Source organism: Trifolium pratense, linkage group LG3 (assembly GCF_020283565.1).
Source record: "Trifolium pratense cultivar HEN17-A07 linkage group LG3, ARS_RC_1.1, whole genome shotgun sequence".
NCBI classification, from domain to species: domain Eukaryota; kingdom Viridiplantae; phylum Streptophyta; class Magnoliopsida; order Fabales; family Fabaceae; genus Trifolium; species Trifolium pratense.
The window spans coordinates 39,019,829-39,035,674 of record NC_060061.1 but is presented as its reverse complement, the minus strand read 5'-3'; the positions used below and the strand labels follow the sequence as shown (position 1 = coordinate 39,035,674).

The following is a 15,846-nucleotide window of genomic DNA, read 5'->3' as shown; positions in this document are numbered from 1 at the left end:
TTTTTAATTACCTTTTTACTCATTTAATTAACTAAAAATAGTTTCGGGTCTCCAAAAATTTCATACAATATACCAAAATTTCCAGAATATTATCTACTATTTTATTATGAAAAACTAAAAAAAAATAGAGCCTCCCTGAGGCCGCACGCGCCCACACGCGCCGCCGGTGAGAGTGGGCGTGGGCGACGCGCACTGTTCATCGTCCCTCCCACCCGTTTTATGCAGAAACGGGTCGTGCGACCCGGTTTTTGACCCGGTTCGATCTCCCTCAATACTCAACGAAACTCGACGTTCCTTATATGGATTTTGATCGTTTTTCAATTTTACAAAGGTTTCCGGTATTAGTTTTTGAAATCGGCGTTCGATTCGCACGTAAAATGAGGTCGAAATTTGGAAGAAATTTAAAAAATGTAATAGTTGTTCTATTGTTTCAAAAAAAAAAAAAGGGTATTTTTATGATGCAAATTACATACATGCCCCAGTTGTTCTATTATTTCAAAAAAAAAAAAAAAGGGTATTTTTGTCCAACTCAAAAGGTGCACCTTGCTAACTTAGACCTAACTAGGGTCTAAGTTAGAAAACCTCATATATATATATATATATATAAGGGAGAGAGTCGAGTTCGAATCCGGTCATATCCAACCTTCCCCGCCCACACCTTACCCTAACCCGCACATTTCAGCCACCGATACATCTTTTTCTAATGCTAAACTAAATAATCGAGAAAATTTAGATTTAAAGGTACTCCCTTCACGTAGTCGTCCTTCCAAAACAACACCTTCTCACCGTTTCTGATTAATATTCTCATCAAACCACTCGTCTTCCCTAATATCGTTCAAATTCTTCCATCATATCAATGTCTTACCGTCAGTTTCTTTAAACTGACCATTTTCCTCCTTTTCATATTTAGCTAAAAGAACCTTAAACCACAACTCATCCCTCTCCTCTAACATCATCCACCACCGCCCAAACAACACAAAATTAAACTCCTTAATCCTCCGAACACCCAATCCACCACACTCCTTATCTAAACACATTGTATTCCACTTAATCCAGTGAGTCTTCCTAACATCTTAAAACTTACAGGAGCGTTGGAGAAAGAAAGAAAATATACTTTGAAGATGATTTTAATTTTTTTTTACACGGATGTATCATCCTAGCACCCTTAATTTTTTTTTACTCTTCCAACCAAATAGTTTCTTATTTAATTTATCAACCAGATAATTTCATAATTCCAAAAAAATATACCGCGAAGATTCACTCCAATCGGCAAGCCAGGGTAGAGAAACGAAATTCGACCAACCATTAATCTCAATTTATTATTCTTTACTTTATATTTATTTATTACAGTTTTTTTTTATAAGCATTTATTTATTACAGTTAAAATATGTCGTTAGTTAAAAATAACATTTTAGTAAAATCATCACTCATTTTCTTCCAATATACAAAAAGACCCTCAAAACTAGGTAAATTCTAATATGACCACTTCATCAAGTGGTCCATGATGAACTAGTTATGAATAACATTATAACGAATACGAATTTTACAAAATCTACCGTTGGATTGAAAGTTTATATCATATAGATCATCGATAGAAAAATTTAGAAAAATTGAAAATCATTTGATATGTCATTGAGACACATCAAGATTAACGGTTTATTAAATAACGTAAATCTTGATGGGTCTCAATAACATATCAAATGATTTTCAAAAAATTTTAAAAAATTTATGGATGATCTATACGATATAATCTTTCAATCCAACAGTGAATTTCATAAAATTCATATTCGGTAGATCACTTGTCCACGGTGGACCACTTGTGAAGGTGGTCCACCATAGCATTAGCCCTCAAAACTAATTCTGTTTGGTAAAATTAAGCTATAAGCTAGCTTATAGCTGAAAAACAAACTTATAGCTGATAGCTGAAAAGCTAGCTGATTGAAATTAAAGTGTTTGGTAAAATTAACTTTTTAAATGATTGATAAATATAAAAAGACATAAAAAGACATTTATATGTAGTGGATAGTTTTTTTTAGTGGGTACTTTTTTATTTTATAAAAAATAATAAAATTAAATTAAAGGTTAAAAATGAAAAAAACCGTAAAAAGCTATAAGCTATAAGCTCAAACGCTACTTGAAATAACATTTCAAAAAAAGCTATAAGCTCGTGAGAAAAGCTTTTTACCAAACACTTTTGTTTTTTTCAAACAAGCTTATAAGCTATAAGCTAGCTTATTGGACTTACCAAACACACCCATTGTAAGAAACTTGAATTTTTTATTACTAAACCAAACTTTTTTTACTTCTTTAACTAATTAGACTTAAAATTGTTGTTTTTAATATAAAATAACTCTTCTTTTTTTGGTGAAATAATATAAAATAACTTTACTTCGTATTTTTATTACCATATCAATTTTTGTTGTTGACAATTAATTACTTTTTTTAACAATTAATTACATATTATATTGTCAAAAAAAAAATTAATTACATATTCATTCATTTATTTTTTTTTCGAAGCATATTCATTCATTTATTAAAAATAGAAAATTAGTATTCCAAAAAAAAATTTAAACAATTTTACATTTGAGGGGCTTTGTGTATTCCTTTTTCCATCTTCTCCAACCCCTCACGAGCAGCATCACCCTCTGAAATTCTGGTTTCACCCTTCCATCGCAATTTTGCATCTTGTAAGTTCATTTTTTCTCCCACTTTTTATATGCGTGGATTTCCCTTTATAGTGAAAGATTGTTTTTTTCTCAGTTTTGTTTGTGCTCACCACATGTTTGAGGAAATGCTTGAAACAGGAAGCATAGAAATATCATCTCAATCTTTTTCATATATTTGTGAGGCTCATGCTTCTAAAGACATCAAATAATCAATTATGTAGTTAGAGCTAAATTAAGTATACTATGTCTTCATTATTTTGGCTAATTCATTAATTGTTCATCAGCTGATATTCCATAGATCAAGTGATTAATAACATAAAATCGCCAACATTAGTTCTTAAGGCCTAGCTCAACTGAAAATTGAAAATAACAATATTGTTAGGCTGAATATCTACTCGGGATCTTGTAGTTGTGTGTGTGAGTTTCCAGTGGTACTTGTCACTTCGTCCACAGACTCGGAAAAAAACCCGCCAACATTAATATGGGATGGAAACAGGCGATTTTTTGCAATACACACCAAAAAGCAGGCGTATGCGATGGCAAAAAGCTATAATTTGCAAGATTAAATGTAGCTTCTGGGTCAATTCTAATTTTTTGGTTTATAGCAGATTTTTTTAGTACTGTGAACGGAACATAATAGTTGGGTAGTTGAATTGCAGGATAAGGTTTTGCTGATTGATTTGGTTGTGTAAGAAGATGCATCCTCCTTTAACATTGCACAAACACCCTATGTGCGCTGAAGTGAGTTTCTTCTATCATCATTTTTTTAAAATGTTCAGTTATTTTTTTCGAATTATTAATGTTCTCATTGTTATTGGTAATGCTGTGTTGTACCATCAATGTGTTTGTTTGTGACGCAAATGTTTAGACACCGATTATAGTCTAAGAACATAGAAGTGATTGAATGTAACTACATGTGTCAGTGTCGTGTTAGTTACATGTGTTCAACACATGGCGGATACCAGACACTCCTCTAATCTAAAGAGTGAGTAGTGCTACTTGGCTTATAATCAATTTGATATATTTCCATGCCCGGGATATCAGGCTATCGATAGTTGAATATTTTGTCATAAACAAAAGACTTTGGCTGCATTGGAGCATTATATTGTAACAATGAAATGAGACTTAAGTCACTTGGAGGTATTGCCAAGGGTTATTGGTTTTCCTGTCAATTAGTATTCCCTTTGACAGTCCATAGTGGATTTTGAATCAATTAGTGAATTTACCCGATTTAGAAGTTTAGATAATTTATCTTTTTCCTTTGGTGCTGAATGTTATCATCATATATTCTCCTGCAATTGTGAACCTATATATATATATATATATATATATATATATATATATATATATTAGCATACTTCAATTCAGACTGTGTTTTATTCAGATTATTGAGGAGTTTCAAAAGTGTCACGTGGAACATCCTTATGCAAAATTCTTTGGCGAATGTACAGATTTGAAAATAAAATTGGATCGCTGCTTCAGAGCAGAAGTGAGATTTTTCAGTTTTTATTTTATTTTTCTTATTAAATATTTTAAAGATCTTTACTTTGATCTGGTTTTCATTATAATTGTCTTGTGTGTTCCAACAGAAAGCTGTGAAGAGAAAGGCCAACTTTGAAAAGAGCAAAGAGCTCAAGGAACAGTTGCGAGTTATCAGGAAAGAAAATGCTGCAAGCAACAGTCCATAGAAGCACTTTCTGCTGTGTCGAAAACTAAAATTGTTTATGTAAAATACAATCATTAGTTTTGTACAATGACTCGATATGATATTTTTCCATTTTCAACACAAAGAAATATTCTATATCAATATTTTTTTCATTTGCAAAATACAATCCTTATTTTTCTACCATGGCTCTGTAATAATCAGTATGTAACTATATTATCATCTTACACTGAGATAACCTGTTATATCATAGGATTATGTGTGTATGTGTCACATTTTTTATGTAACATGTTTTAATGCCTCTTTGTATGTTTTTTATGGCAATTCAGTTTGGCATATTACTTGACTTTCATAATATGATAAAATTCAGGGATCTTGATGAGTGCAACTATATGCTGTACTTAAAAAATGTATATTTAGGTGATGGATTTCCTGCAATCACTATTTGACCGCAGGTTAATTCAGCTATTGATGTATATTATTTATTTATTTGATGATTTTTAAATTTGAGCCATCAAAATTTAATCTACGGGCCTCCAAAACAGTGACTGCATGACTACAAGATTCTTTGACTGCATGAAATCTAAGTCCGTATATTTAGTGTAAGACTCCTCAACATCAAAAGCGTGTCCATTCTTGTTTTCTTTTTTGGTGCATGAGAGGGAAAAAGCCAAAACAAAAAACAAAAAAACTAAGCTAATCGGACATTCCTGGGCAAGTGGGCATGCAAGCCTCGGAAACATCATCAAAAGGAGCTTTTGAAGCTCTATAGTAAGATTTTTCAAAACAAAAACATTCAAATGATCCATAGAAATACTAAAGTTTGCAAGTCAATCAGCATTTCTATTTTCTTCTCGCAAAGTATGGTTGATTTGTACATGCCATCTCAACTTAGAAGCTTCCGAATCCGGTGAACTAGAATAGAGACATTCCCATTAAACTTGTAATTATCAGCACAATAATAGAGTAAAATTTATAGAGTACAATAATTGGAATCTGTTTCGATTGACTTATTTGAATTTATTTATTGACATAAGCACTTATTGAGACTTTTTTTTAAAACTTATTGTCATACAAAATTTAGGATAACTTATAAAAACATTTTATAGTTTATATAAAAATAATTTTATTTTTTGCTATAAAAATTGTTGATGTATAAACACTAATACGATAAGCTAAAAATTGTTCATCTAAATAGAATTTTGGTCTGAATTTGTTTATTGAATCCCCCTGTTTTGTTTGAATGATAGGATTGATATCATGTTTCCTAGAACTAATGTTCATTTTGTGACTGGCTTCAGTCACCAACTATGCTAGCTTCGGTGATGTATCTAGTCTATAAGATAGAGGAGTATTCGTGTAGCTTCCAACCAAATATGTAGTAGCACCATGACCTGCTAATGGAAAGAAACTTTGCAGAATTGTGGTGCACTATGATTTATAAAATGTTGCTAGTGTAAAATGAAACTTTGATTTGCCACACTCAATGGCATGACAGGGATTCGTTTGGCAGTTTAAAAATTTCAAATGCACATCACTAGATCGAGCTTCCTATTTTGTGCTCAAATTGTACAGCAAGTAGTACAATAGAAACAAAAACAAAACATGTTAGAGATTCACAAGAGAAATATAGATTATAGTGGTAAATTTTTCAGACACTCAAAATGTGGAGGATAAAGTACTTTTACACTAGCAACATTTTGAACAGGCAGCTATTTGGTGAAAACAAAAGTACGGTGATGCATTCAACAGAGGTGATTTCCCTTCATTTTGATTTACTTTGACATTAGGGAAAAAAGAGCTTAAGTGCATCTCTCAAAGACATTGCCTCTCTTTCGCTCTCACTTGTCTTCCAGACCTTGAACTGAGAAGACGCGGAATCAGATTGGAATTCACTCCAGCGTTTGAGTGCAGACAATGAAACTGGCCCTCTTGTTCCACTACCATAAATACCCGAACAATGCCAAATATTAGTATCAGGACTTTCCACTCCCTTTCTTCCTGCTGAAGTGACATTGATATTCACATCTTCTGCATCACTGTCACTTAACTCAATAACATCATTGATGGTCGCCTTAACAGGAACAACAACCGTAACGCTTGGCCACTCCTTTACCGTCTGACAATCCGAGTTTGATTCTTTAAGGAGTGCAGGCTTGAGATCATCTCGTCTTTCTGAGGTATATTGTTGAACCAGGTTTTTTTGAGAAGTGTCTCTGTTTTGGGAAGCAGTATGGACAGACAATTGTTCAGCAGTGGCAGGTAATGCTGTATCATTGTAAATTTTCACCGGAGTTTTTGGACCTAAGTCATGAAAATTAACACAGGATATTGTGAGCCACATTTTATATATACTTAGTACAAATATTAACTAAATCAGTGGCACATTAAAATTTTCATGTATGAAGATTAAAATTTTCATGCATGAAGAACCTCAAAGGAGGATATAGTCAATCAAATATAATAGCGAAATAATAAAAATATCACCATTAGATTATAAATTCTGAAAGTGAGCCTCTTCTGCATAATAAAACATTAAAAGCTTATATTGAACTGATACTATGATATCATAGTACATCAATTGTCACGAATATCGAGGCCTAACTCATCCTTACAAAACCGGCTTGTAAGGCGAGGAGTGCCTCACCTTTATAAACTCTACTCAAGAATCCTATCTATCCGATGTGGGACTAAATCCCACAGAGTGTTGGCCGCTAACATCAGTAACATCCCAATTTTTAGAACCTTAATTTATAAAATAATTGATAAAATACAAGGCATTTTTTTTTTATAAAAAAAACTACTCATTAAGATAAAACAACGAGTTCAAAAATGAAAACATTAATTCTTTCTAGAGATTTCTTCAGAGCAAATATGATAATTAAAACGCAACAGCGCCAAAGGCAAGGAATGACGAATCAAGTTTTAATTGTAAAAATAGACATTCATATATAGATTTATAATTGTAAAACAGTATGACAAGAATGTGAAGATAATAACAGATGCAATATCAAGAACACAATATAAAGAATGTTAAAATATTGTAGTAATAAGAACAAGATAGATATATGAAAGCAGAAGGAGTATAGATAGGAAAGTATGACAGACCTACAACATCTGTTCTCTTATCCAGGCATTGAGCAAAACCACCATGTGTGGAATATTGTTCAACAGAATTACAAGTCTCTCCAATGGCTAATTCTGGAAAATCATTTTGGTCAAGCTTATCTTTTCCAGAGGAGTCTTCGGGTGACAGATTGGTAGTTCTCTTATCCAGACATTGAGCAAAACCACCATGTGTGGAATATTGTTCAACAGAATTACAAATCTCTCCAATGGCTAATTCTGGAATATCATTTTGGTCAAGCTTATCTTTTCCAAAGGAGTCTTCAGGTGACAGATTGGTATCAACCATTTCAGGAATTACTTTTGGAATTTCACTCAATAAACGTGACTGTTCTGACGGAGATTCAAGCTTCTGCTTTTGGTCCATGTACTGAGCAAGTGTATGAAATATGGTTAAGGCACATATTGTCAGCATTAAATTAGGGAACAAATTAACAACTGACGATATTTTGATCTTTAGCTTTTAATATGAGGTAACATTAACAATATTATCATGAAAGGATATTCTCTCCTCCATCCCTTTTCATTGGCCAGATCAATACGATTTCGTAACAATGTTATCTCCCTTGAGATCCACTGCCATATAAAGAAGAGAAAGACAAATATCAGTAACAAAATATCATAGGTCAGAGGTTCTTTTATATTCTAAAGGAATCAGAAATGTTCAATAACATTAATAATCATTAGACAAATGAACTATTGGGGATAAAGGATTGAAGGGATAACTTAAGGGCATATTTTAAATTTTCAGTTTGATTTATAGATTTACCGCCTCCTGGCATGTGCTCAAGTAAATTTCACAATTATGTGAACGTAAACTCTATGCATGTATAATAAGTTTTTTGAATGTTGGAAAACAGCAAGTGAGCTTTTGCGCTTCTTGAATTTCATGATTCATAGTTCACATGCTAGATGATACCAAGAAATTCCACTTTGAATTATATTGAGCTCTATCTTGACAATAGAAAAAATTGATTTTATTAAACAACACAATTATATTGATACGCGACATACATGCTTCATCCTATGTTCATGCAAAGTTCTGGCTTTCTGCTCAAGCTCCAGCTGTGAAACACAAAGGTGGTTATCATTTGGTCACTACAAATCCAATAAATTGCTATCTTTTTTTTACCGTAATATAAATTACTATCTAACAAATCAAATTCCTACTCATAGAAAACACAATGCTCAAACAAGGGAAAGTGCATAAAATCAATGCTGTCTAAAATGACAGGAAAGTTATAAAGGTTTATATAGTGTGCTTCAGTTTCTCAATAAGCTGAAAAGACAGATCCTAATAACCATGCAGACATATAGCTTTATATGATTTCTACAATGGAAGAAATTAGACTTTGACTTCAATGCTGAAGAGTCAAAACATGTATTGGCTACTACCTTTACAATTTAATTAACAAAACAAATTAATGAATGAGATATTATCAAGCATGTGGTAAGGTGGATCTGTTGCATTCATATTTCAGGCAAAAGAATAGTTGAAACAAGTGAATAGCATTTATTTAAAGCTAGGTTTTGAAGAAATTGAGATAATAGTAGGCTAGTAGATAGCTACAAATATTAATATATTCTAGCTTAAGTCTCATACTTGATGATCTATGGATACCTGATGTATATCCCCTGCAAAGAATCTTCCACTATTAGTTATTACTATATTATTAAATAAAATTCATTCACCCTTTCTTTTTCAGATATTTTCTAGTACATTCAGCAAAATATTGCACCACATAATAAATTCTTACGATTAAAATCTGGAAAGCTTTACAGGGACCTTATTCATATCTGAACAGATGACAAGGCATACATATTTTTATGGCACATACTAAATCACTCACACACAGCAAACTTACTATAGTTGGCTTTTTTAGCAGACCATTTGTTATTCTCTGATACAAATCTTGACATTCTTCCTGCAGATAATGCCTATAATTAGGAATCCATAGAATATACATGAACAACTAGGGTCAGCGTAGACTTAACAGCAGAATTCATAACCTAGGCATAATTCATTGAAGAATATGGATACACAAATTATATTGGACAACATCAACAAACTTTGAAATCAATAATAAATAATCACCTTCACATCAGAAACCCAGAGCTATGCTCTAACGCAGGAAATTATACAGTATATTGAAAATCTTATAGAAAATTCGTTTAGAAAATGAGTTTCCACTTTTACTTGGTAACTGCTACTTTGTTTGCAGCAGAAAATACTGTTAAAACAGTATTAATACCTCAGAAAAGTCATCATCAGAAATTTTGCTGATAGGTACATCTTTTGGCACATTAGAAAGCCGGAGCAGAATTTCTTGGTGGAGTTTGTCTTTGTTGGATCTGTTAATTCCTGTGATATGGATACGTATATCAATGCATGCATATAAGAAAAGTATGATAGCTAGTAAAAGAATGTCACTCATGTAAGATGCCAAAAAAGAACATTGTACTTAACTTTCAATTTTATACTTTTTTCCCCAGATGTGTTTTGGATACAATGTATGACTAGTTATGTGCAATATTAATTTCCTACCAATAAAATATTTGAATGCAATGTATGACTTAGTTCAAAAAAAAAAAATGCAATGTATGACTTAATCAAATTGAAGCAGATTACTGTCAATATAAGCATTTGATCCACTTCTACTTAAAAGAATTATATAAAATCATAGTGCAAAAACATTGTCATGTGCTTAATCAAATTTATGTCTTAAATATAATGCACTGAAAAGTTTAATATTGCCCAATCAGAAGAAAAAATGGCAGTTCACTTTTGTGTCAAATTTGAAAAAAAGAAAGACAAACAATACATATACTAGAGCAATTCCACACAATATAGCATTCTATACAACATCTATAACTTTATTTTATAACGAAATTGTCTGTTTCAATATCCACTGTTCTTATATTCCAATTTTCTTTCTGTAACTAACGTATTCTTTTAAAGTGATAGTTCACTTCTAGTCAAATTTGAAGACAGTCAGTAGCCATATCCCACAATATAGCATTCTATACAGCATCTAAGATTTTAATTTATAAAAAAAGTTGTGTGCTTCAATATGTACTATTATTTATATTTAAGACAAGACCAAGATTACCTATTACTTGTAAGAGCAGATGTGAATTCTTCTGTAAATAGTCGTTTGGGTCAGCTTTGGTCCTAACAAAACTTCCCAACACTTTACCATCAAAGGTTTCTGGTTGCTTCAAAAGCTCCATAATTAAGCTCCTCTTCAAGTAGACAAGTTTTACGTTTGAGCTAATTATGGCTGCAAATTCACTTGGAAGCTCTTCAAAAACTTCGCTCTGACAAGATTTTGTAGTTGGGTTCAGATTTTTCTGTTTTGGAAAATTGATTGCCTCTACATTATCCATTTCTTCTGAACCACTGATGGCATCATCAGTTTCCTCAACATTCTCAGCAAAATGTGGTGCCAGAAGGTTTTGTATGTTGTTTTTGTTCACAGATTTCCTCCGTAGTAAAGCCCATAAATTTGCATCACATATTACCCTTTTCTTTTTCTCGGGGTCAAAAAGTTTGTTTTTATGGCAATACTCAATGATGATTGAAGCAACATCATGTTCAGAAAACTCTTTGGTCGTGTCTCTACCAATATTTTTAAGAAAATCCATGAGGCTTCTTGAACCCCATCCAACAAAATCAGTTTTCTTATCTTTCACTGCTTTTGATCCTTTTACTGATTTTATCTTTTTCATGCACGTCTTCTTTCTCCTCGATTGAACCCCTGCCGTGTCATCCAGGTCATAGTCAGAACCCATAAAATCACTCACATCTGACTCACCACTATCATCTTCCTCCTCACCTATTTCGCATGGATCCAAGTCACGCTTGTTTTTTCCATTTTTAATGGTGTCACAGGCAATAAGAACATGCTGAGTATTCAGCCCTTCTTTCTTTTTGATACTTTCATAATATTCTAAAAAGTAACTTTCATATGTATCTGGATCTTTCATATCTATAGGTTCCTGCAAATGAAAAAGCACATGATTATAAGGTATAGGAGAAAGAGAAAATTTATACAACCTAGATAAGGAGATGAACTTTCTTCCCTCAATTCCTGAGTTTTCAACCAAGAAAAAACAATTTTAAAGTTCAATGAGAAAAATATCAAACTTGGTTATAGCTTACTGGGCTCATACTGAAATTTTATTCATTAAAGTAAAACATTCTTCCAGTTATCACAATCCAATAAGTAACCCACCTTCAAAAACTATATTTTACTTTTTCCACTGATTCAATAGAAGTCAGACAGTATAGTGCCAAATTGATTCCTGTTACTGTTTTACAAAGATTAATAGAACATGTTTATTGTTTTAAACACTTGCAAGATGTTTACAAAACAGAGAACAAAATTAACAAAAATACACAGAGAACAAGTGCACTCTGTTATTTATAGCCTTAGCATAACAATCCTGTATAGTTTTAATTGGAAATTCCAAATTGGCAATTCATGGCAAAAAAATTCAAATTGTAATTATACAAAAATAATAAACAAATAGCAAGGTTTTCAAATTTAGGATTCCACATCACGTTGCAGGTTCCGGTTTCTTTCTTTTGCAGCGCATAATATAAGGCATGATTGAAAATAATATCTTACTCCATCAGAATCAGCGTCAGCATTTTTCTCAATAAGAAATGCAAGTTTTGAGCAGTGCCTACAGAATCCTTTGTTTCTTTTGACAGTAGCAAATTCAGCCACATAATAGCATTTTCCGCAAACAGCTATTGGGCAGCACATGCACATAAACTTCGATGCTCTACGGCATAGGAAGCAAAAATGGGAACCTATAAAGTTATTCAAAAGTCATTCAGCATCAAAAGAATTAAAATACATTTTAACACATTCTCTTAAACATGAACATACAAAGGAAACAAATGCACTTATATGTGGTTGCCAATCCAGTGCAGTGTTTTATTGTAATGCCAGGAAATTAAAAAATATGCCGCATAAAACGCGAAATTTGTTAGATTTAAGACATGTATATCACCAATTTCTCAAGAATTTTTGACATAATCAGGATTCAGGATATGCAGGTTTAAACAATATATGGTGTTCAAAAGCAAAACTCGGGCAAGAGCATATTTTCCAGAAACATATAACACGACCAATTGTCATTGCGGTATCAACTGCATAAATATGTGCCAAACCAACAAAAGTAAAGGAAATGTATTTGAGTGGCCCATAGTAAAGGTAAAGATAAACAGCGGAGCAGCTTACCACAACACCAATTACTGTCATTCGTCAAAAAGGAAGCATCTTCTTTCGCGCAATCAGCATGATAGGTTTTAAGGCAATCCCTTTAGTCAACAATAAAAAAGAAAGTCATAAACAAAATAAAAAAAATGATCCAAGTATCCAATAATGAAGCATGCTAATGATAGTTATGACAAAGCTTTGGTTCATAAAAAATTCTAAGTAAACCACAAATCAATCAACAGAAACCAAATAAATAGAACCTAAAGTACCAGCAACTTCGTTGTTAAAACAACCTCACAGTTATCCTCTATTTTGTAAGGCTGAGCAAATGCAATTAGATAAGAAACAAGTATGAAATGACTTCTCCCAATTATAAAAACAGCAAACAAGCATATGAAATGACTTCATTTTTTAGAATCATTTTCAAAATAAAATGCGCTAAGGCGACAAAAAAAGTTGCAGTGAAATTACATTCATTTTGTTTGGTAGTAAAAAAATTAAATTTGAAAGCATTTAAATTCAAAATTTTAAGAATTAAGATATTACATTTCCCTTTATTATAGAAAACAGATCAACCAGTTACTGCCAAGGAAGAAAAACACTCAATTTAGCATATTATTTTAGCAATTCACTTCTCATATTTGTTTTCATGGAATACGTAGTTCCCTGTAGCCTTTAAGGATGACATCAAATGTTACTCGATGTGATTCATACATATGAAGTAACCAACATTTAAGATTTTTTCACACTTAATAAAGATAAACAATACTCCCTCCGGTCTTATATATAAGAAACATTTCACTTTTTAAATTCATTATAAAATTTATGTTTTTAGACTATATTATTGTCTAGATACATCAATTCTAAAATGATTCTAAAAAATAAAATGTTTCTTATATATAGGACCAGAGGGAGTAAATAACTTAACAAGTATAACAATTTTACTAAATTACTCCAATTAGTCGTTAGAGAATTCATCATTGTCATCATAAATGTATACTGAATTATTATAATGACTCCGGCATGTTGCACACTATGAAGCACGGACACCAAACACAGTGACACGTTGACACTGATAATAATTTGAGAAAATGACATACTCCGTCAGTGTTGTGTCGGTGTCGAACACTGGTGTGTGTCCAACACCGAGACACGCCTAATCCGAAGAGTGTCTATGCTTCACAATGCACATAATTTTTATTTAGGTAAAAAATTAGAATAAATATATTAATTTAATTGAGAACCAAAAATGTAAGTAAATAACATCCCCAAAAATCGCTCACACTAGGATAAAATTACTTGATGATAATGATAAAAATATCATCTTTTTTGTTTTATTTAAATTTCTCAAATATATAAAAACAAGAAAATGAGTAAATGACCAAAACCATAACAAAAGTTGGTGAATCGCTTCACCTGAAACCACATACAGAGGAAAATTTACTCAAATACTGAAATTAATTTTCGCTTTAAAAAAATAAATAAAAATAGTATGCAATAGTTTTTTAAAGCTTACTTAAAATCACAGACCCTCAGTTCACCACCATCCTTGCAAATAAAGCACCAATCTTCAGCGATTTCTTCTTTTCTTCTTTTCTTGTTCTTCCTTTTCACCATCTTTGCTCTTAGGGTAAAATCACTGAAACGTTAATAAAAAAAATTAAAAAAATCACCGAAAATGTGTTGATCAGAAGTAGTTATGTTGAAGAATGAGGTGAATGTAGCTGAAGAAATCAAGAAAATCAAAATCAGAGTAAATATGAACGATTGATTTTGCAGTAAGAAGAAAAGAAACAAAATAGGTAAAGCTCAGAAACTACATTGTTACGCTATACTAAAAAAGGAAAAAAAAAATTAAAAAACAGAGAGAGAGAGAGAGAGAGAGAGAGAGAGAGAGAGTAAATGGTAGTACATTGTAGAGAACGTTTGAAGGTGGTGTGAGAGTGGATTTGTTTTGAGAATGGAAAGAGTGTGAGGAAGAAATTGGTTTGTTAGAGAGAGAGGTGAGTGGAGAGTGTAATGATGAATGAGGAAAGGGGTTTTGAGAGTTTGAGAGAAAGAGGATAGAAGTTTCCAGAAATGTATATGACCCTTACTCAGTTCGTCCAACACATTTCTGTCAATTCTCTGGGACGTGGACACGTACCGAAATGGATTCACAAAGCTCGAGGAATTAGTCTCTGCAATTGCGCGTAAAAGATACCCGATTTAAAAAAAAATTACTCTCTTCCTTCTTATTTATAAAACTATTTCACATAAGAGTTTATTTTTTAACGAATAATGTTAACGTGTGCCCTTATTTTTTAAAAAATATAAAATTTTTAAAAAATGTAAATTTGAATAAATTAGAAGAAATTTATGTTATTTTATCTAAATATTTTTAAGTAATATTTTTCTTCAACCACTAAAGCGGATATTTGACCCAAAATTACCCTCTGTATTATAAAATAAATAAATAAATGATTTTATTATATTACCGTTATTGACATACATTTGATGTTATTCCGTGAGCTTAACTCAATTGGTAAGACATTACATTATATATGCAAAGAGTTGGAGTTCGAAACCCTGATCATCTCACTTATCCATCATAAGAGTAAAATTTCTAGCCATTAGGCTACTTGACAAAAAAATACATTTGATGCTTATAAAATTGTATAGGCGTATTAAAGTAGATTGTGAGTGTCAGTCCCGTGAGTATAATTCAGTTGGCATAGACGTTGCATTATATATGTAGCGGGTCGGAGTTCGAACCCCAGTCATTCCATTTATCCACGTTAAGGGTGGAATTTCTAGCCAATAACTACTTGACAAAAGAAAATTGTATAGGCAAAATTGTAACATATTTGTCTTTTTTTTTTTTCATACGGGTTTTTATTTTCTAAAACATGCACTGGTTAATCATTTATCTTTTTTTTTTTCCCACACAAGTCTTTTATTTTTATAAACATGTCCGAATTAATCTTTTATCTTATTTATTTGTAATATAATGACGGGTTTGAAACAATGACACATGTAAAGGGTTTGAAACATTTCGTTAAACTACAAATAGTAGTGAACATTCATCTTCTTCATCCTCATCTTCATCATGTTCATCATATTCTCCATTAATTTATAACAAAAGTACACTCAAATACATCTCAAACTTAATTTCATATAT

General features: G+C 31.9%; 2 protein-coding genes across 3 annotated transcripts; one reads left to right on the top strand and one right to left on the bottom strand.

The window, feature by feature from the left end:
* Positions 1–2,540: 2,540 nt before the first annotated feature.
* Positions 2,541–4,512, top strand: LOC123916265 (COX assembly mitochondrial protein 2 homolog). The gene is made up of 4 exons (XM_045967684.1): positions 2,541–2,687; positions 3,326–3,407; positions 4,051–4,155; positions 4,256–4,512. Exons 2-4 carry the CDS (start codon positions 3,363–3,365, stop codon positions 4,352–4,354), a joined length of 249 nt encoding a protein of 82 aa, XP_045823640.1. The 5' UTR covers positions 2,541–2,687; positions 3,326–3,362; the 3' UTR covers positions 4,355–4,512.
* Positions 4,513–5,937: 1,425 nt separating this feature from the next.
* On the bottom strand, positions 5,938–14,801 carry LOC123916305 (uncharacterized protein At5g08430-like). 2 transcript variants are annotated; one of them, XM_045967737.1, is made up of 11 exons: positions 14,599–14,801; positions 14,203–14,325; positions 12,708–12,787; positions 12,087–12,274; positions 10,566–11,454; positions 9,708–9,817; positions 9,321–9,380; positions 8,470–8,520; positions 7,961–8,031; positions 7,438–7,835; positions 5,938–6,633 (listed from the first exon to the last, which is right to left on the bottom strand). In XM_045967737.1, the coding sequence occupies exons 2-11, from the start codon at positions 14,301–14,303 to the stop codon at positions 6,116–6,118; spliced, it is 2,466 nt and encodes an 821-aa protein (XP_045823693.1). In that variant the 5' UTR covers positions 14,304–14,325; positions 14,599–14,801; the 3' UTR covers positions 5,938–6,115. The 2 variants fall into 2 exon arrangements, with proteins under 2 accessions (XP_045823693.1, XP_045823694.1); XM_045967738.1 differs by lacking the exon at positions 14,599–14,801 and having other exon boundaries at positions 14,217–14,310.
* Positions 14,802–15,846: the final 1,045 nt, after the last annotated feature.

Coding starts and splice junctions, on each gene's coding strand:
- LOC123916265 (XM_045967684.1), top strand. CDS start 3,363: ATGCATCCTCCTTTAACATTGCACAAACACCCTATGTGCGCTGAA. Junction 3,408..4,050: donor AACACCCTATGTGCGCTGAA/GTGAGTTTCTTC, acceptor TGTTTTATTCAG/ATTATTGAGGAGTTTCAAAA. Junction 4,156..4,255: donor ATCGCTGCTTCAGAGCAGAA/GTGAGATTTTTC, acceptor GTGTTCCAACAG/AAAGCTGTGAAGAGAAAGGC.
- LOC123916305 (XM_045967737.1), bottom strand. CDS start 14,303: ATGGTGAAAAGGAAGAACAAGAAAAGAAGAAAAGAAGAAATCGCTGAA. Junction 12,275..12,707: donor TGACAGTAATTGGTGTTGTG/GTAAGCTGCTCC, acceptor ATAACTTTATAG/GTTCCCATTTTTGCTTCCTA. Junction 7,836..7,960: donor GAAAAGGGATGGAGGAGAGA/ATATCCTTTCAT, acceptor CATATTTCATAC/ACTTGCTCAGTACATGGACC.